The sequence below is a fragment of the Furipterus horrens genome, unplaced genomic scaffold (genome assembly GCF_987537825.1).
Source record: "Furipterus horrens unplaced genomic scaffold, mFurHor1.1.pri manual_scaffold_7, whole genome shotgun sequence".
Lineage (NCBI taxonomy): Eukaryota > Metazoa > Chordata > Mammalia > Chiroptera > Furipteridae > Furipterus > Furipterus horrens.
Window position 1 is genome coordinate 113,063,562 of NW_028327177.1, and position 20,382 is coordinate 113,083,943.

General features: G+C 44.6%; 1 protein-coding gene across 1 annotated transcript in view; it reads right to left on the minus strand.

The window, feature by feature from the left end:
* The window catches only part of EPHB1 (EPH receptor B1), a 153,694-nt gene extending 134,425 nt beyond the window's left edge, over window positions 1-19,269 (minus strand). Inside the window, exon 1 of the mRNA XM_090284300.1 lies at window positions 19,119-19,269. Coding sequence (XP_090140426.1) covers window positions 19,119-19,260 — 142 coding nt within the window. The 5' untranslated portion in view covers window positions 19,261-19,269. The remainder of the gene's footprint in view (window positions 1-19,118) is intronic.
* Window positions 19,270-20,382: the final 1,113 nt, after the last annotated feature.

Genomic DNA, 20,382 nt, shown 5'->3' on the forward strand with positions numbered 1-20,382 from the left:
TTGTTTGTAGGCATTCATCTAGAAATAAGACTACTCCTGAGTAATCAAAGGGAAAATCTGCTGAAGACAAGTAAGCCCCAAAGCCAATTCCTTCACTAGGAATCTTAATAAGGCCAACTTCCTAGTCTCAGAATTTAGATATGAATTTCAGACCTGTCCAAGGGGACAGGCAGGCAGTGTCCAGCTAACTGCATTTCTACAGCCAGCGTATGTGTTCTTGGACCTTTCCCCATGGGGAACTGGTGAGGCTTCAGTCATGGTGAGGCAATGTCCTCCCGGGAGACCTCTTGTGCAGGCTGAAACTGTGCTGCTCTTGGGAGATAGGATCCTTCTCATTGTGTGCATGACCCCTTGAAGAATCTGATGAAAGCAACTAAACTTTTTCTGAGAAAAATGGACATGTACTTGAAGACATGCATGATTTTTCAGAGACCCTAGTGGTTCTCTGAAATCTTATCAATGAACCTCCTAAATGCTCACAGCAACCACGTTTGAAAATATTCTCTTGTTGGCAAACCTTGAGAAGATGAACTTCTAAGCCTTAATTTCCTCATCTGAAAAGTGGTAGTATTGAGGATTTAATGAAATAATATGCCAAAGGAGTTTAGCTGTGTGGCTGGTACACAAAGGAACTCAGTAAATGTCAGATGCTATTATTAGTAATAGTATTTTCACTATTGGAGGATCTGGAATCCTGAAAATTCATCTAATTAAGACTGATCTAATTCTGCCATTCATTCCTTCAGCAGAGACTCCATACCCAGAACTGTGCTGACCACTGTGAAAGCCATGACTATATAGGTTATAACCAATGAGATTGGAGAACCCAGATACTAGGAATTGGGAACACATATGATTAAGAATGAAATAAGTGATACAGGCACAAAGAATTAAAGCTATTTCAGGAAAGCTAAGATCAATACAGAACAAAATATTCAGAGATGGTGTCCGAGGGTCCTTTCTTCAAGGCTGAAGCTATATTTGGGAAGAAATACCTTGGAAGCTGTCTGCCCTAATCTGTATCTTCTAGGTCACCTACCCCCTGCAAGCAGACTCAGGAAGAGGTAGAACCTTAGTCTTGGGCATGAAGTTGTGTGCCTAGAACAGGTTCAGGTCTTTTGGATTCATGGCCTCTGTGTGCACCTGCACAGGCATACCTCAGAGATATTATGCGTTCAGTTGTAAACAACTGTATTAAAGTAAATACTGAAATAAAGCAAGTCACAATACTTTTTTGGTTTTACAGTACATATAAAAGTTATGTTTTCAGTATACTGTAGTGTATTAAATATGCAACAGCATTATGTCTAAAAACAATGTACATACATTTTAATTAATAAATACTTTATTGCTAAAAATGGTAACCATCACCTGAGTCTTCAGAGAACTCATGATCTTTTTTTTTGCTGGTAGAAGGATTTGACTTGATGTTGATAGCTACTAACTGATCGGATAGTGGTTGCTGAAGTTGAGGTGGCTGTGGCAATTTCTTAAGAGAAGACAGCAATAAAGTTTGCCACATCTATTGATTGTTCCTTTTATGGACGATTTCTCTTCATCCTATAATGCTGTTTGATAGCATTTTACTCACAGTAGAACCTCTTTCAATATTGGAGTCAATCTTCTCAAACTCTGCTGTTGCGTTACAAACTACATTTACATAATATCCTAAATCCTTTGGTGTCATTTCAACAATCTTCAGAGCATCTTCATCAAGAGTAGACTCCATCTCATGAAACTATTTTCTTTGCTCATCCATAAGAAGCAACTCCTTATCCATTCAAGATTTATCACAATATTACAGCAATTTAGTCACATCTCAGGCTTCCCTTCTAATTCTAGTTCTCTTGTTATTTCCACCACATCTGTAGTTACTTCCTCCACTGAAGTCTTGCACCCCTCAGGCCATCCATGAGTCTTAGAATCAATTTTCTTCAAAGTCCTGTTAATATTGATGTCTTGACTTTTTGCATGAATCACAAATATTCTTAATGAAATCTAGAATGGTGAATCCTTTCCAGAAGGTTTTTAATTTACTTTGTCCAGATCTATCAGAGGAATCACTCTCTATGATAGCTATAGCCTTACAAAATGTATTTCTTAAATAATAAGACTTGAAAGTCAAAATTACTCCTTGATCCATGGGCTGAAGAATGGAGGTTGTGCTAGTAGACATGAAAAGAACATTAATCTCATGTACATCTCCATCAGAACCCCTGGGTGACCAGGTGCATTGTCAATGAGCAATATTTTGAAAGAAATTTTTCTCTTCTGAGCAGTAGGTCTTAACAGTGGGCTTAAAATAGTCAATAAACCATGTTGTAAACAGATGTGCTATCATCCAGGCTTTGTTGTTCCATGCAAAATGTACAGGCAAAGTAGATTTGGCATAATTATTAATTCTTAAGGGCTCTAGGATGTTCAGAATAGTAAATGAGCATTAGTTTTCCCTTAAAGTAACAAGCTGCATTAGCCCCTAACAAGACAGTCAGCCTATCCTTTGAAGCTTTGAAGCCTGGCATTGACTTCTATTCTCTAGCTATGAAAGTCTTAGATTGTATCTTATTCCAAAATAAGGCTGTTTTGTCTACATTGAAAATCTGTTGTTTAGTGTTGCCAATTATTAATTATCTTTGCTAGATCCTCTGGATAACTTTCTGCAGCTTCTACATCAGCACTTGATGCTTTATCTTGCACTTTTATGTTATAAAAATGGCTTTCTTCCTTGAACCTCATGAACTAACCTCTATTAACTTCAAGCATTTCTTCTATAGCTTCCTTACCTCTCTCAGTGTTCATAAAATTAAAGAAAGTTAGGATCCTGGTCTGTATTAGGCTTTGGATTAAGGGAATGTTGTTGCTGGTTTGATCTTCTAATCAGACCACTAAAACTTTCTCCACATCAGCAACAAAGCTGTTTTGCTTTCTTATCATTTGGTTGTTCACTGGAGTAGCACTTTTTACTTCCTTCAACAACTTTTCCTTTGCATTCACAACTTGGCTAACTATTTGGTGCAGAAGGCTTAGCTTTCCACCTATTTCACTTCTGACATACCTTCCTCACTAAGCATAAACATTTCTAGCTTTTGATTTAAAGTGAGAGATGTGCACTTCTTCCTTTCACTTGAACACTTAGAGGCTATTGTAGGGTTCTTCACTGACCTAATTTTAATATTGTTGTGTTTCAGGGAATAGGGAGGCCTAAGGAGAGGGAAAGAGATGAGGGAATGGTTAGTTGGTGGAACAATCAGAACACAATCATTTATGGATTAAGTTCACATTCATATATGGGTACGGCTTATGGCACCCAAAAAAATTATAAATGAAGCATCAAATATCACTAATTACAGATCACCACAACAAATATAATGAAAAAGTTTGACATGAGAATTACCAAAATGCGACACAGAGATGAGAAGTGAGCAAATGCTATTAGAAAAAATAATGGCATGAATAAACTTGATCAATGCAGAATATTAAAAAACATTAAATTTGTAAAAAAAAAAATAGCAATTTCTTCAAAGTGCAATAAAGTGAAGTACAATAAAACAAGGTATGCCGATACATATGTTTCCTGGCCTCCTGAGAAGTGGTTTGGCTTTGACATGGCATTTGGCCTTGCTTGTTTTTCCTCCACCTCTGGGCAAGAAAACACCTTCTTTGTTCCTACAATAAACTGTGTCCCCTACTTTTACGGACTCAATCCCCCTTTAGACAAAAGATGTGAGCTATGAACTGGGAATGAGCTAGGAAGGACATTGATATTCAAGACTCCTGAATATTATAAGTCAAAAATGCAGAGAGATAATGTTCTCACTGCTGAAGAGAGTCAACATTGTATCAACAGTTTGGAATAATGACTGCATACTTCAGTGTGGACTGAGCTAAGAGGGCATAAAGAAGGAGATCAGAAAAAGGCATCAGGGGTAGGAATGATGAAATAAGTGTGGCGCAAGGGCCAGGAAGACATGGGAGGAGATGGGCCAGGATTAGTCATCAAAAATTATTGTTCCAGCCCTGAACAGTGTGGCTCAGTTGGTTGGCGTCCTCCTGCAAAGCACAAGACACCAGTTGGATCCCTGGTCAGGGCACATGTCAGGGTTGCCGAGTCTGTCCCTGGTCAGGGAGCATGAGAGAGGCAACCAGTCAATGTTTCTCTCTCACATTGATGTTTCTATCCTTCACTTTCTCTCTCCTTTCGCCTCTCTCTAAAAATAAATAGATAAAATCTTGATAAAATAACTGTTCCAATTCTCTACCCATTGCTCACTGTGAAATAACCACTTAAAGAAATCATGTCTGAGTGATTGGAAAGCTTCCTGAAGAAGGGTGAAAAGTCTTTATGATTTTACAGAGAGATAAGAGTCAAGGAGTAGAGACAGACAGGAAATGGGGGCTGTAGAGGTTTGAAGAGGTCTTCTATGGAGGCAAAATATGCAGAAAACCAACTCAGGGTGTTTGTTATGTCTTTGCCCTCAATACAGCATATAGAGCTGAAAGCAGAATAGGTCCAGAAATGTAATAGAGTCATACAATAAACATGAAGTCAGTTTCCTGTGTACAGTACTCTCTCACTTATCACAGGTATTACATTCTAGAATCCCCAGTGATAGCTGAAAATACGTGAAGTAGAAACTTTACATTTATTTTAGCATTTATATAAATTTTAAGGCTTTATAAACCCTTCCCACACATTTATAAACTATTCCCAGTCCCTTATTAACCTTTTCCACACTTTTATAAACACTACTTATGTTCTTAAACATATTCTACACTCTTAAACCTGTGGAACTTTAACAACATATGTATACAGTACTGCAAAGTCCTGTGATATAGTGAAAAACCCATGATAAATAATTAAATATATTTTTTAAAATCCTGCGATACAATGAGGCCACGATAAGTGAACCACGATATAGAGAGGGACCACTGTAGTTACATTTGTTCTTTGGTAACTGGTTATTTGAAAACTATTTCAAAAAAATGAACAAGCCTCTCTTTATTCTTTCAAGCTGCCTTGTGTAGCTATGACACTCCTGCAGACTATGTTCAGCTGTCTTTCCTTCCCTTTCTCCTTCCCTCTGAGACACTAATTCTTCTACCATTATTCCCTCACTAGGTGCAGAATTCCTGGGAGAGACTGGAGAAGATGACCGTTATCCCAGAGGAAAGGATGGTGATGTGGTGTACCATGCTGGTTCAGGACCTTGAAGAGGGGCACAAGCCCACGTGCTCCCTACCCCTTTCAATGAGATTTCCTTGATGGCAGTGCAGTGGGGGAGCTCCTAAAGATTCTATGTCAGACACTGATAGCGACGAAACTCACTACAGGAATCCATGGCAGCAGGGGTTGTCAGGTCTTATCAATGAAGGATGCAGTGGGGGCAGGGGGCTATTTGAGGCAATAGCAGGAAACCAGTTAGTAAGCTAGCAGGGACCTATAGAAAGTAGTGGCATCAAAATAAACAGATTGTTGAGGCATTCTCCTCTCTGCATTAGAATCTTAGAGAGGCTTGGAGGTTCTGAGGTGTCCCTTCCAAAAAGGGACTTGTGCTGGGGGCCTGTGTTCTGGGGGCCTGAGGCGGCAGGGGCTGGAAGGCTGAGTAGTGCCTGTTCCATCGCAAGCTCAGGCACACTGATTTCCCTTCTCAAAATGTAGGAGGTCCCCCTTGAGCAAAAAAGAGAGGATGTTGAAACCTGGAGAAATCATGTTGCTTTACTTTTCCTAACAGCCTTGGAATCCCAACATTCCAATTTTATGCCACCTTTGGAATCAATTTAAAATGAGCCCCAGGGATAAAGGTTTCCTGTGGACAGATACCTGTGCCATCTGCATGGACGTCAGTGGGACAAGGCTTTGATTTACTGAAACCTGTTCATTTCATGCCACTGAGTGAGTGATTAATGTCAGTAGTTTGCCTGGAGTATATTTTTACAAGAAATGTCTAAAAAAAAAAAAAAAAAAAGTAGAGAAATGGCTTTCGTTTCCATTCAATGGAGTTCTTTATGGAATTTAGAATTTTGTTTTAATAATACACCCTCTATCCAAAGTACTGTCTTAGCCACCTTGGTACATTACTTAATAAAGTCTAATCTTTCCAACACACTATGAGGTAGGAACTATTATCCCCATATTACATTTGAGGAAACTATAGCCCTGAGATATTAAGTAACTTGTCCACATCACATGCCTGGTGGGTAGTGAAATCAAAACTCAAGCACAGGCCTGGTCCATTCCAAAGCTCATCCTAACAACTCCCTACCCAGGGTGGAGGCACTAAGTGTGTAAGGTGCAGGTGTGATGCAAATGCAGCTGGGGGGTGGGGGGTGGGGGGTAGGTCTCTCACGGAAGCAGGAAGTTCTTATTCCTGAACCATTTCAGTAGCTTCCCTGTAGAAATAGAGTGGCTGTGGTCCCACGGTCGTGCTGAGCACGTCTACACATGTTGCTCATTAAGGCCTTGGAACCACTGGGCCTGCACTCAGGCAATTCTCCTAATCATAACAGTTGGTAAGAAGAAGTGATTAATCAAAACAAGGAGGGACCCTGCAGAGAGGGATTTTGGGAACATCAAAGAATTTAGTGTTACACATTTCACCAAACAGTAATATTTGTAGAAAGTGCTTCTTGTTGCTACTGCTTCGATACAGTTAATTGTCTGGGAGAAAGGGGGTGGATTTTACTTTCTAGAAAAAGAGACAGCCCCTGTATCTGGTCTGAGCTGAATCCTGAGCACCTAGGTTTCCACGGGGCTGTCGAAGTCCTTGGAGGACTGCAGAGGCTCCTGCACCCAGAGCATCTCTCAGCAGGAATGTTTACAGCCAGTCTCACATCACTGCCTGTGTGGGGGAGGGACTGAAGGTTGAATCTTTCATTTGTGACCCAAGGTGAGGCCAGAGAGGAAAACTTTGACATTCTTCCCTGCAGACCCCCCTGGGAACAGTCCATGTCAAGGAAAGTTACAGGTCATGTCATCTCAAAGACATGGCCTTCAAGACATCTTTCCTAGTCCTGAAATGAGGCCTCAGCCTCCTGGAGCAGTGAAAGATGCACAGGACCCACAAAGGGAAAACCAGGGCTGAATGTCAGCTTTGTTGCAGTGTGACCTCAGGCAGGTCATTTATAGTCTCTGAGCCTAATTATTCATTGATTCTTGACCCATCAATTCATACGTGTTTCCTGAGAACCTACTGTGTGCTATGGCCTCTATCTGAGGTTATGGTATGAAAAGTTCATGAACATCTACCCTGAGGAGCTCAAAGTCTGCAGCGGAGGTGGGTCCCTGCACAACAGCCAACCAAAACACTGACTGAGGAAGCCAGTGAAGATGCAGCACCTGGGCTTGGACAGGGACTCTGGGGGACTCTGTCCTCTGCACATTAATGGGCAAATCAGATGACAGAATATATGTTGGGCATTCAGTGTGTCTTAGTGCTCTGCATGCATCAAGGACTGTCTGGCATAAAAACTCAGAAATCCCTGGCCATCTCTGCAGCTCCTAGAAGAGAGAGCATGACCAGGGCAAACCTATACAATGAATAGAAGGCACTGTCCAGAGCATGTGACCTGAACGCCTGCGGAGGCAGAAAGAACATCTTCCTGCCTGGAGCCCCCAAGACCTCATGCAGACCTCCTCTGTGAATCTTCCGCAGCTGTACAGAAGATTCCTACCCTGGATTGCGGCAGGTTGTACATTCCCAGATCCTGCTCATGGCACCTCTGATACACGTAACATCTCAGGGAAAGGATCTCCAGGGGTCTTCCAACAGAAAGATCCACACACTGGGCCTTGCCCTCCCAGAGCAGTCTCGAAGGTGTTTGTTTTCATCAGAGATGACCATCTAAGTCAGTCAGTCTTGAAGTCAAATGACCTTAGAACACACTTCAGAAGGATTGTTCCTACATGGGCAATGCCTCCTACGGAGCAACTGGTTCTGGTATGTCATTTCTAATTGCTGCAAACTTAGACCCTGAACCATCCAAAAACCATGCAGGCACAGGCTTGGCTAACCTCACGAGAGCTGCATGCAGGCCCTTTCACTGGGCACGGGCACAAAGCCTGCCCTTCACTCACAGGGACAGCACATTGCTACCTCCCATCCAAGTTCCCCTCTGCTGGCCAGCAGACAGTATCCTCTCTCAGGGAACTGAATGGCTTTCTGTCTCTGTTCACGGAGCACTGGCAGGGCTTGGTGGTGACCATGGCTTCCCATTGCCACCTGCTGCCACCCCCCAGCCACCCACCTTCTGTGCATGTCTGGCCCAGCATAGCCAGTTTGCACCAAGCTTTATCTCACTCCACAGCTGCCATGCAGGCCTCACTCCACACTGTTGAGCATCTTTTATTGCCATTTCCAAGGTGAGCAGAGCCCAGAAGCTACCCAGAGGAGCTGATCACAGGCCCTTTGCAAGTCTAAGCCCACAGCCACAGAATGGGGGTGGGGAGGGCCCGTACACCATTACTATCATTGTCCTGACCTTCTCTCTACTGTCTCTACAGGATGACACAAGAACCTTTGTGTCCAAGTGGCCTGTGGCCCTCTATCCCTCAGCGTCTGTGAGACAAGCCACTCTCCTTAATGTGGCTTCAGAGTCAGAGCACTCTTGCCTGAGTTGGACAGAGGTGTTCTCTGGCACAGGCTGGGGAATCCTAGCCGTTCCAGGGGCTGACTTCAGAAACGCAGCCTGCTTTTTATTTGCAAAATCATCCATGACGATTTATCCACTGGGGAGTCCGTTAAGCCACAGCCAACCCCTTATCAGGTGTCTGGCTCTGACCAGGCTCTTTACAGCCAATTGTATGGAAAGTTTCTCAGAAAACCAGACACACAGCTTCAAAATAAATCACTACAAAATGCTGGCATCCTGGTCCTATGCCACACATACAGACAGCACAGACATGCCCAAACTATATTACCCTTTTCTGTCCACTTCACCCAAATTTCAACACAATTCAGAAGCCCTCCTGGCAGGCATCTCTGCCATTTCTCTGCACATTTTCAGTTGGGATTTCACTGATTACTCAGGCAGCTTGTGCTCTTTTGAACAGTATTCAGAATCTACACTTGCACTAAGTTGAAAGTAGCTGCCTTCTAAATCTGTGATGAAAGTCAAAGACACCTGAGACCCTGGGTCTTTGTGACACTCGAGTGAAACCATCAGGGATCATGTAGGTCTCTGTATCCACATTGTTGCAGTCACATGTGCTAACAATCCAGGACATCTGGAAGATCATAGTCCAGATTTGGAAAAGGGTTGCATGGTACCAGATTCCAATATAGCGGCTGGAGGGTCAGGGAGTGAAAAAAGGGATAGAGCTTGAGACCCCAGCCAATGTAAGGAAGTGGAGAGTAGATTGTAATTCTAGTTCCTGGACAGGGTCAATGATCAATAACAAGGAGGTGCAGTGGGCCAATATGAGCTCCAGGACAGACTGGCAGTGGTGACTTTGAAAGATGACTGCAAAGAAGACACTGGCCAGAGGTCTAAGAGTGAGATAGATCCTAGACCCCATTATGGGCTTGGGTTTGGCCTCTGGTGTCAGAATTGGATAAGGATCTTTTGCTGAGTTATAGGGATGAAAAGGGAGAGGTTGGGGGAACCAGGACCATAGTCACATCTGGGACCACCTGTGAGGAGCTGGGGCATCAAGATGGTCTGTAAAGATGACACACAGACTTGTGAGCACACAGTGATGGGGAGAAGACAAAGTGGTAATGGTGTCAGATTTCAGCCTACCTAGTATGGTTCTCCAGGAGCATTTGCTCTAAAATGGCCATTTCCCCCACCTTTTTATTGTGTTCTTATTTTGGACTGTGCTATTTAGCTATGACCTCACCTCTTAAAAGTTATTCATAACAACCAAAAAAAAAAAAAAAAAAAAAACCCCTAATAATTTATTGAGCACTTACTGTATGTCTAACACTGAGTTATGTATTTTACATACCTTACCATTACTGATGCAATAATAATCAATATCTTCATTTTATGAAAAAGTGATAGAGGTTCATAGAGATGAAGAAACCTACCTACAGCCTCACTGCACGTGAGGGGTGAAGCCAAGAGGCAACCTTGGCCTACCTAATCCCAAAAGCAGGGCTCTTACCACTTGACTACATTGGGCAACTGTTGTGTAAGGTCATAGATGCAGTAAAAGCAATCAGATCAGTATGTCAAGAGCTACCAGTCCAGTGGAGCCTTATGCCTAAGTAACAAACCAGTATAGTATATTCAGAGTGCAATTAGGGCCTCTTCCTTCCTGGGGATGAGGTGTAGTTCTGGCAGAGGACAGAGGATGCAGAACACTTGCTTCTGCTCATTTTCTCCTTTAAAGAGGAGAATTGGAGCAGGGAAGGTTTAAGTACCCTGAGATACAGATGCCATCAAGTCCCAGCATCCATTCCAGACCAGCCTGTTCCGGGACTAGAGCCTGCAAATTGGCCATCAGAGCCATGTCAGTTGCCCTCTGTCACACAGTTGGTAAGTGGCAGAGCAGTACTTGAATCTGAATCCAGCAAGAGCTGCCAGAGCCCGCACTCCTCTACCAATTATGCTAATACTTCTCATTTGAAAGGTGGTAAGAACTGGTATTCAGATGATCTGCACTTCAATGAATGCTGTGCCTAAATCTACAATGCAACGTTTGTAAGTGCAGAAAAGGAGAGGCCACATGGGCAGCATTTTCTCTTTAAAGGGGCAAGCAAAAACATTGGATGTTCAATGTCGAGCCCATGGTGTGAGGGCTGCAACCAAAGTGAACATTGAACAGTATCTCGGTCACAGGAGAAAATCCATCATGTTTCCACTGAACCCTACTCTGGGATGAGGGTCATGTTTCATTCAGGCTCCTGTGTTTTGAGTTATATTGATCAATGTGGTAGATTGAGAAACTGCAAGTCAGGACAGTGGGGTTCACGAAAGCATGTGCATTGGGGAATAGATAACACAAGACATGTTTAGCCTAAAGAAGGTGACCAAGGAAGGATAAGAAAGTCAGTTTTATTAAATACTGGAACTGCTGACCTCTAGAACACTGGTCCTCAATGGTGGACCAAAGGTGAGGGGGGCAGGAAAGCAATGCCCAATCCAAGGTCCAGAAGATCTCTCCTACATTGATGGGCAATGGCTGCTTAGCAATGAAATAGAACTGCCCTGCTAAACATATCAGCTGTCTGTCATCACAAATATTCAGAAAAATAAAAGTGGCATGTTAACCTGTCAGGGTGGTTGAAAAGAGAAGGCAGCCATTGGGGAGGACTTTGGGCGGCAGGCTGCTCTGAATGTTAAGTCTGTCACGCCCAATGCTCTTACTATGAAATGCAGCAACAGAAATGTCAGCGCATGGGCCTGGCTATTAGCTGAAAACTTAGAGCTATAGGATGCCTCCTAAGGGTTATACCCACTTGGGTCAAACAACTGTGAAAAGGAGTGTAGATTATAGAAGTGTGAAAGCATGTGTACCCAGGCAACAATGACCTTTCTTGAAACAGCAGTGACAGTTACAAATAGCTTTCAGCTTATAGTCACACTCCTTCAGTTCTGCATCTAGGTATATAAACCATCCAAATCTAGGCATTCCAAGAAAGAGCTTGCCCTCTGATTCATTCATCTATGACCCCAGTCTGAATTTCACCTCATGGACAACACAGATTACCTCCCCCTCAGAAGCACAAATGCCATAGTTTTTTTCGTTCTTGTTTCTTTTTAATCCTCACTTGAGAATATGTTTATTGCTTTGAGAGAGAGTGAGAGAGAGAGAGAGAGGAAGGGAAAGAGAGAAATATCAATGTGAAAGAGAAGCATCAATTGGTTGCCTTCCACACACACCCAGACCAGGGATCAAACCCAGTCATGTGTTCTGGCCAGGAATCGAACCCACAACCACTGCAGGCACACCAGCCGGAGCTAAGTGACAATTTGATGTGTAACATGGATCATGTATCAGGGTAAAATCTTTGAGTTATAGAAGGGTGTGCATGGTGTTATCTCTTCGTAAAGCTAACTGTGAGACCTAACTCCTAGGTCTAACTTTGAAAAGTTTTAAAAAACCATCCCCAAAGTGTAGTGTAGTCCCCAGTTTGGAGTGTTTGTCACCCAGTGGGAACTTCCTGCCCTATTGGCTGGAAAAGCCCTTCCTGTACTGGCAGCCTCATAGTTTCCTTGTGGCCTGTTTACTGCCAGGTGTGGTAGAGGACCATCAAAAAGGTAAGGCCCATCACCCATTTGTAGTCGCTTCCCAGCCGACCCTCTGACTGAGCTTGGGTGAATGATCCCCACCAGTCATTTGCCTCTGCCTCAGTTTCCCCCTCAGCCCTCCCTGAGCTCATCCCAGCCAGGTCATGCTACCTAATCTTTGCTCTCTCTCCCCCATCACTGCTCTCAGCTCTAGCTGATGCTGAACATTGGAGGGCATCACATTTGTGTGCCCCAACCACACAAAAAGTGTGGGTGAACTGGAAACCAAGCCAGAGCAGGTGGGAGTTGTTGAGTTGTTCTGAGAACTAGTGAGACCCTCCCTTCAAACACTCAAATACATATGCACACTCACACAATACTCACATCACACTCACCCCTCCTCCAATCTCTCTCTCCCTCTCTCCTCTCTCTCCTTCTCTCTCTCTCTCTCTCTCTCTCTCTCTCTCTCTCTCTCTCTCTCTCTCTCTCTCTCTCTCTCTCTCTCTCTCTCTCTCTCTCTCCCTCTCTCCTCTCTCTCCTCTCTCTCTCCTTCTCTCTCTCTCTCTCTCTCTCTCTCTCTCTCTCTCTCTCTCTCTCACTTTTTCTCTTTCTCTCCCTCCCTGCCTCCTTCCCCTAACCCTGCCAAGCCTGGAACAAAAGACACTGATGGAGAAGGGAAGGCCCCATGACTCCAGTCTGCAGGAATTTGCTCAATGGCCTCTTTCCCAAGGAGTTATAAAGCAGGGGACAAAGAAATATAACCTAATTCTGAAGCAATGTTCTCAAACTCTAGCATGCTTCAGAGTCACCTGGAGGGCTTGTCAGAAGTCAGACTGCTGCCCCCCACCCACCGTCCCCAGAGCTTCTCATTCAGGAGGCCCAGGGAGGGGCTGAGAATTGGTATTTCCAAGTTTCCAGCAATATGAGGTTGCTTGTAAAAACACGAGACAGCATTTAAAAATCACTGCTGTAAATAAAAATAAAAACCCCTGGTGGTCTGGGGAGCATGACCCAGCAGAACCAAGACCAGTGAGAGGAAGTTTATGAGCTGATGTCCTCACAGGCTTGTCACAACACCCTGAAGGCGATCAGGCCTGGCCACAGAGGACTTCATTCTTTTCCTGTCACCCCAACACCCCTTCCATCCTCTGGGCCTCTGTACCCTCTTTTCCACTCTGGGCAATGCCAGCGCACTCCCAGGCAGTCCATCTAAGTGCATGATCCTGTGACTCAGGAACCATGTTGGCACCCTGGGGTTGTTGTGATGAAAGAGGAGAGCAGCTGCCAGCCCTTAACAGGATGAAATAGGGGCTTAAAGGAGATAAACCAGAGCATCCAGAGATGGGAGAGGAGACAATGGTTCATATTCTTCTCTGGGGGAGGCAGATTCAAGAGTGAGAGTAACACCCAATCAGCATCAATGTCATGACCATCTGTAGCCTCCTTCTAAAAGGCACCAAAGTTTAGCTCCCACTATATGTGATGTTGAGATACCCTGGGGCCTCACTGACGTTCTGCCATTTAATTCTCACAACCTCCCAATGAGGGTTCCTCCATGCCCAGTTCTGCCGATGAGGAGTTCCTGTTTACAGAGGCTGTAACATACCCAGATCACTCCACCAGGATCCACACCCAACACACCCACCTTGTGGCTCAGTTTCCTGTGTGAGTCAGGAGGGAGGTCAGGGGAGGTCTCTGGAAGACCCCAGGGGACTGGCCAGCATTGTGCCCCTTCATGTGATGGAACAGCAGGAAGGCCCAAGGGACAAGACAATGACCTCTGGAGCACCTTTATCCCATTTCTAGAATCAAAACTGCAGAGGGAAACCCATTGCATTTAAAGTAGAAATAAAGCAATAAGACAAGCACTAGCTTGTCTCTGTGATCCATCAAAGTTTCTCCCATATGGGTGACAGAAAAAGGGCTTTTTGTGGTCAGAAATGTAACAAAGTAATTATTTTTACACCAGTCCTTCTACATAGTTTTTCATAGACAGCAATTTTATAAGGCATAATTATCTATTTTTACCTGCTTCATAAATTCCTCCTTTCCATTTCATCTCCCAGTAAACTAGAAATTATTTAAAACTGAAGACATGCATTTCGGTACTTGGTTTCACATAACTATGCACTTGCTTGTGCATTCCTGGCAGTGTCCTCTCTCCACTGACCCCATCATGCTTCTCGTGCCATAAGACCCTCCTGTGGAAGGAAGTGTGTCTGACTCTGAGGTCATGGAGCCCCTGAGAACCGAAAGCCAGTCTTGTCTGTCACTGGGGCTGCCAGCTTCCCAGTGCTCACAGTCCCGGAGGAGAGGGCTCAGAGCAGCTGGAGTTCTCAGGTGCTGGGGCTGTGCCACCTCCTTTCTCCCACAGCACATCTGGTCACGTGGCCATCACCTTCACATTATTTTCCCCAGGATCTTCAGGCCAATATGACTGTGGTCTGGGGCTACACAAAGGATTCTGCTGTGATGCTCAGGACAGCCATAACCTGGACTCTCCCTGAGGATGTCACTTTTATTTCTAGATTTCCAACATCCAGTCATGCTGGAAGCTTCCATATCTGCTGCAGTCTTCACACTTTCCAGGGACATAACCAAAGCAAGTTCTAACAGGGATTGAGAGTTTGCTATGAACCACGCACTGTGCCAAAGACTCTACAGTACTATTTTGCTTATTCCTCATACCAACCCAGAAAGGCATACATTCTTATGAGATCATGAGTATAAAATGACAGAGTGGAAGAAAGTTAAGAAATTAGCCCAAGGTCACAGAGAAGGTAAGAGACAGTCAAGATTCAAACTTTTGTCTGTTAAGTGCCAAAGCTCATCTTCCAACAGCTGCATACAATTGATGATTCAATAAGCTTTCCCAGAACCCACTCAAGATTGGGGAAGTGGGACGCCATGACTCCCAGGGAGCCTCAGGGACACTGGACATGACCCCAGGAAGCAGCAGAGGAGGAAGGTGGCAGTTTCCTCAGCTGAAGCTCACTGAGCCCAAAGCTCAGAGCCAGCCTCTTCGTCCACAACCTTGACAGCCCCTCGCAATTGCTGGGCTGCACTTTCCCCTTGATCTCTTCCCCTGAGTCCTGCACTGTCCACATAATCTGACTTCATTCAGAGGGTTTCGTTAGCAGGGAGGGGTGAGGGTCCCGCAAGCCCTCACCTCAATCCACCTCAATCCCTCCTTCTCTGAGGGCTGCCCTGATAGGTGGCAGTGTGTGTCCTAAACCCTTACACCAGCCTCCTCAGTCTCCTCCTCCCTCCTTTCAGAGTCTGAATGGAGCAAGGCTTCCTCTAGAGTATGAGCAGGTACTGGGCTGGGCAAGCGGGCAATCAGCTGGGTGTTCATGCAACAGATCCAGAACTCCAGGCATAGGTGCCACAAGGATGAAGAAGAAGGAAGAAAGGGACTGGGTGTCTACAGATTGGCAATGATGACATCATCACACTCAGACACAGAGCTCACTATGTTCCCCTCCCCTGACTGCTCTTGGAGCCCACATCAACCCCTTTGACACTGCCTTGGGGAGTGCCCACATCCCTGCCGAGTTCACAAACATTTTCAAGGACAAGACTGGATGCACGGGGCTGCCAGGGCTTCTCAGAGGTCAAGGGGATCCTAGGCTATCCCAGGAGATTAAGGAGAAAATAAAGAAATGCCTACACAGAGCTACAGAAGTTAACATGCATTCTAAATGTTTAGGTCAATTTAGAATAACCAAGCACATTTAACACTATAAAAATATAACAAACATACATGTGATGGTCTCAGAGATTAAAGGAATTCATTAAAAATGTTAATTTCAATGCACTCTAAGTATTTTAGTCTTGGAAAAGAGCACATCTTAAATCATAAGATTTGTTATATGTTCAGTGTTGTCAGAGAAGAAGTGTGACTGTTGATATAAATAATCTCATTTAAAGATAATGGCACCAGGCCAAACCTGAGGCCCTTCCAGCCTTCGAGGCCAGGGCTCTTGGACACTCCTGACACTGTCTCCTTTTCCTCAAGCCCACATGACCTGGATGTTACAGATGCACACTGTCCTGCACATTTTAAAAAGATAGAGTCCCCTCTATCTGGGTCCTCCCACTGCCTTGTCAGGCCATAACTGTTCCCTGGTTGGATGGATGGAGGGTGGCACTTGCAAAGTGAACAAGTACTTGTCCCCTCCCTACCCCAACCAATGTCTCTTAGGCTGGGCTGGCTTGTGTCTGGCTATCTGTTCCACTTGCACAATCAGTCGCGCCCCCAAGGCCATGGTGCAGGGCTATGCCTGGCCTCAACAGTTCCTGGTATCTGAAAAATTATTTACTGTGGTGATGTGTGATGCCTTTTTAAGAGAACAGATGGTACCTCCAATTAGAATGCTTTAAAAGGAAACCCTAATGAGATATAAAAGCCAACAAATTGACTTTTTCATACAGTACTTCACTGGCACACAATAAATCAAATATACAATGAGGCCCAATAAAATAATAGATTTATTTACACTTGTTTTGCTTAGCATTGTGCAGTAGCCCCGCCTAGCCTCTGGGATCCCTGCAGGCTAAGGTTGGACAAGGCATCAGTGAGCTGCTCTGGGGCCTGACCACCACAGACAAGTGTAGCTTTGATTTGGTGACTTCTAGTCTGACCCTTGCACTCTATATGTGGGGGCACAAGAGCACAGGTCTATGTAAAGCAGGGGTCCCCAACCCCTGAGCCATGGACTGATACCTGCCATGAGGGAAGCTCGCCTGAGCTCTGCCTCCTGCCTCTCCTCCCCCTGTTCATGGAAAAACTAGCTCCTGGTGCCAAAAAGGTTGGGGACCACTGATGTAAAGGGTGTGGTGACACACACAGGCAAGTCTAGCATTCACCCTACTTTGAGCAAGATGGGGAGATTGTGGTGGGACCATAGGGGGTGAAAAAAGCTGTATCTAACCCAAGAGATAGCTGGGCCAGAGGCAGGGGGGAAAGCCAATGAGGTCTGATTTCAATGAGGTGGACTCAAGATATGGGTAGACAAAGTGGAATTAGAATCCAAATGTTCAGACCAGAGTCTTTGGGGATTTCCTACTTACCCCAGGCATATCAGGCTAGGTGGTTGGAAGATAAGCCTGGAAAGGTAGACAGGAGTGGTGCCATATGGCAAGGAGGACAGCTCCATATCAGCATCCTGAGCATTTTTTCATTGGCTTCCATTTCCTCTGAGTGACCTATCCAAGAGCTCAATGGATTCACAGAGTGTAGATCCTGAAGTAGGAAGCTGGGAGGCCCAGTTTCCTATGTGCATGAGTTAATCTGCAGAGGGAACCTCACAGTGAGAGGGTTCATGAGCAGAAAATGAAAGGCAATGTTTTCAGGAGGGAAGCTGTGAGACCCTGGGTATGTGCTTTGGCAGTCATGGAGACGTCCTTAGTTTGGACATCCAAGCAGCGATGATTCAGCATCCTTAAGTGGATTCTAAAGAAGTACATTGAGCAACGGGTGTCAGGGTCACAGAGACCCACAGGAGAACCTCAGAAGTCAGTAGAGAAGATACTGCAACAGAAAGATAGGGACTCTGGGCAGCAGTAATGGAATCATTTCTGTTCATATCAACCCACCAGAGAGGGAGGGCTGGGGAAAATCAGTTTACAAGAGGATGAGGTTTTTTTTTTTTTTTTTTTTTTTCCAGTTCAAATCTATAAACATTGATTGAACTCAGGACCTTGATCTAGAAGACACTTTTATCCCTTTTCTTCACCCAGCAAAGGCTACATACACTGCAAAACCAGAATTAAGAAATTCTTCTACTAGGAGCTCAGTCATTATTTTGTCCATCAAACTGCAAGTATGTATGAAACATTCCCTCTGTGCTGGGGGTGGATGGGAGGGATTTGGTCTGAAGAGGTGAAGAGAAAGTCTCTGCTGACAGGGAACCAGGCAGCAGCAACCAATGCAGAAGAAAGCTCTAGCATCATCAAAGGCTAAGCTGGAGTGCTGACTTTTGTATGCAATGGGAATACTGAAAAGAAAAATTATCTGTGTTTTGGGGCTGCAACACTTAGGGGAGTAGGCTCATGTTCTCTAAAGTGCTGTGCAGGAAGAGTAATGATTCCTGTCTCCCCACAATTACGGGGGAGAAGATTATGAGGAAATTCTCCCCTTCCCCATCTTTACCCAGGAAGTGGAATCACCCCCCCAAAACACACACACACACACACACACACACACACACACACACACTTTTGTCAGGATGACCACTCTCCTTTCCAGAGAAGAGAATGGAAGAGTGGTGGAGCTTATGAATTAGCCCCAGATCCTAGAATATCTGTCACATAAATGTCTATTCTGACCAGGCCTATGGTCTTGCCATTGGGCAAGGGTACAGATTCTGCACCATACTAGGCTCTGCAAGGGACACAGGGAGATGAATATATGGTCTTGGCACATAAGGACCTTCACTTGATTACTGAGAAGGCAAGTACAGAATAATTAGGCAACCAATAAAATTATGAGAGTCTGAGGAGAACTAGTCACAGAAATACAGGAAATCCACAAAGACAGAGGACAGTCTTAGCTGTCAGAACCAGGGGGGCTTCTTAGATGAGGTGACTGTAACAATTACTAGGAATTGTAGTCTCCTAGAAAATCTTGATTTTGTACTCAAAGAACTCTCCAGATTGGCATTTTTAAGATCTGGTGAGCAGAAGTTGTCTTGCTTTGATAGAAGACTTTCCTATCTGGGAGGAGGGGAGAAGAAAACATAATCTTGACCATGTGCTACTAAGCAGAGGAGCCCTGCAAGCACAGTACAGGAGCTGTCCATTTCAGCACCACAGCCAGCATTTCATGCCGCAGCCAGTGCTGCAATTGGAAAATACTGTCTTAGTTACCCCTACCCCAGGCCCACTGCATGCACTAACTGTCAGGGAACCAAACTCCCCAGCCCAGAGCCCTAGACACTTACTAGTGCATGCCACTTCTGGGGGGTCAAAATCCGCTCGGTAATAGCCAGTCCGGCAGGTGCAGATAGGAGATGCCTCTGAAGGGGATCTGCTGTTGGAGGGGCAGTGTGAGCAGCCCTCAGCTTCCTGGCTGGCCTTGAACATCCCTGCAGGGCAGGCTGGAACACAAAGAAACCATCTGAGAATTAATGGAAGGACATCAGTGAGAGATCTTTCCCTGGAGCTAAGACATAAAAGTTTCCACCCGCTTCCCTAAAAAGGACATAGAGATAGCCCCTGAACAAAGTGAGCATTTCAGGTTTAAAAAACCCCTATTTAACACTTGCAATTTTTCAAACATCCTTAGTGAAAAATACCTTCTTGGTACCAACGGTCTCTTTCACATGAACAGTCTGAATAATGATTCTTCCTTTTCACATGTGTTGAGAGATTTAATTGAGAAAATGAATCTAATGAGTAGTGCTGTGTCTGGGACCTAAGTGCTCTATAAATGGTTATCACCTCCCTGTTCTACCTGGTTAACAGCCAGGGCCTTACTCTGAGCCACTCACTGAAGAAATCTTGCCTAATGTCATTGGATGGAAAGGGATCCTGGTTGACCAATGAACAAGACCCATGGTTCTTAAAGGCCATGTTCCAACACACGTGAGGGATACTATGTGCTGTGTTAGAAAGCACTTGTTATGAATGATAATAAAGGACTAGATTTCATGAGTAATTTTTTTTTTTAAAGAAATTAAAGTGATTTCAAGGTTACTGGCTTAACAACATCATTTCCGGTTAATTACATTTTAGAATGCTTTGAAGGGTGAAGCAAGAAAATGATGGTTTTACAAGCAGTGAACCAGGGAATGTGTCATGCACTTGGTGTCAGCTATCATGTACATGGCTGTGGAGGACCTTGGGAAAACCTGGCACAGCCTTATGCCCACTAGAGGTGCCCTCAGGTATGAGGCACTTACTCTTAATTCCCTTTGTGACCACCTTTGATGAGACATACCTCCAAAAGTCTGACTCCATCCAGCTCCTTCCTCAGACTTTCACCCTGCCTCATCTATGGAGACCCTCTACTTCAGGCATCTGGTCTCCTTGATGACTCCTCAAAATATTCCTCCTGCTGCTTAACTTCTATGAGACCCTTTCCCATTATCTCAGCCCCTGACTCTTTCTGTCCCCAGGAAACATACTCTGGTTCATCCTTCTGTGAGACCAGGTGAAATTTACTGCATGATCAATTCATTTGGCTTGCTTACAGACCTCACTAAG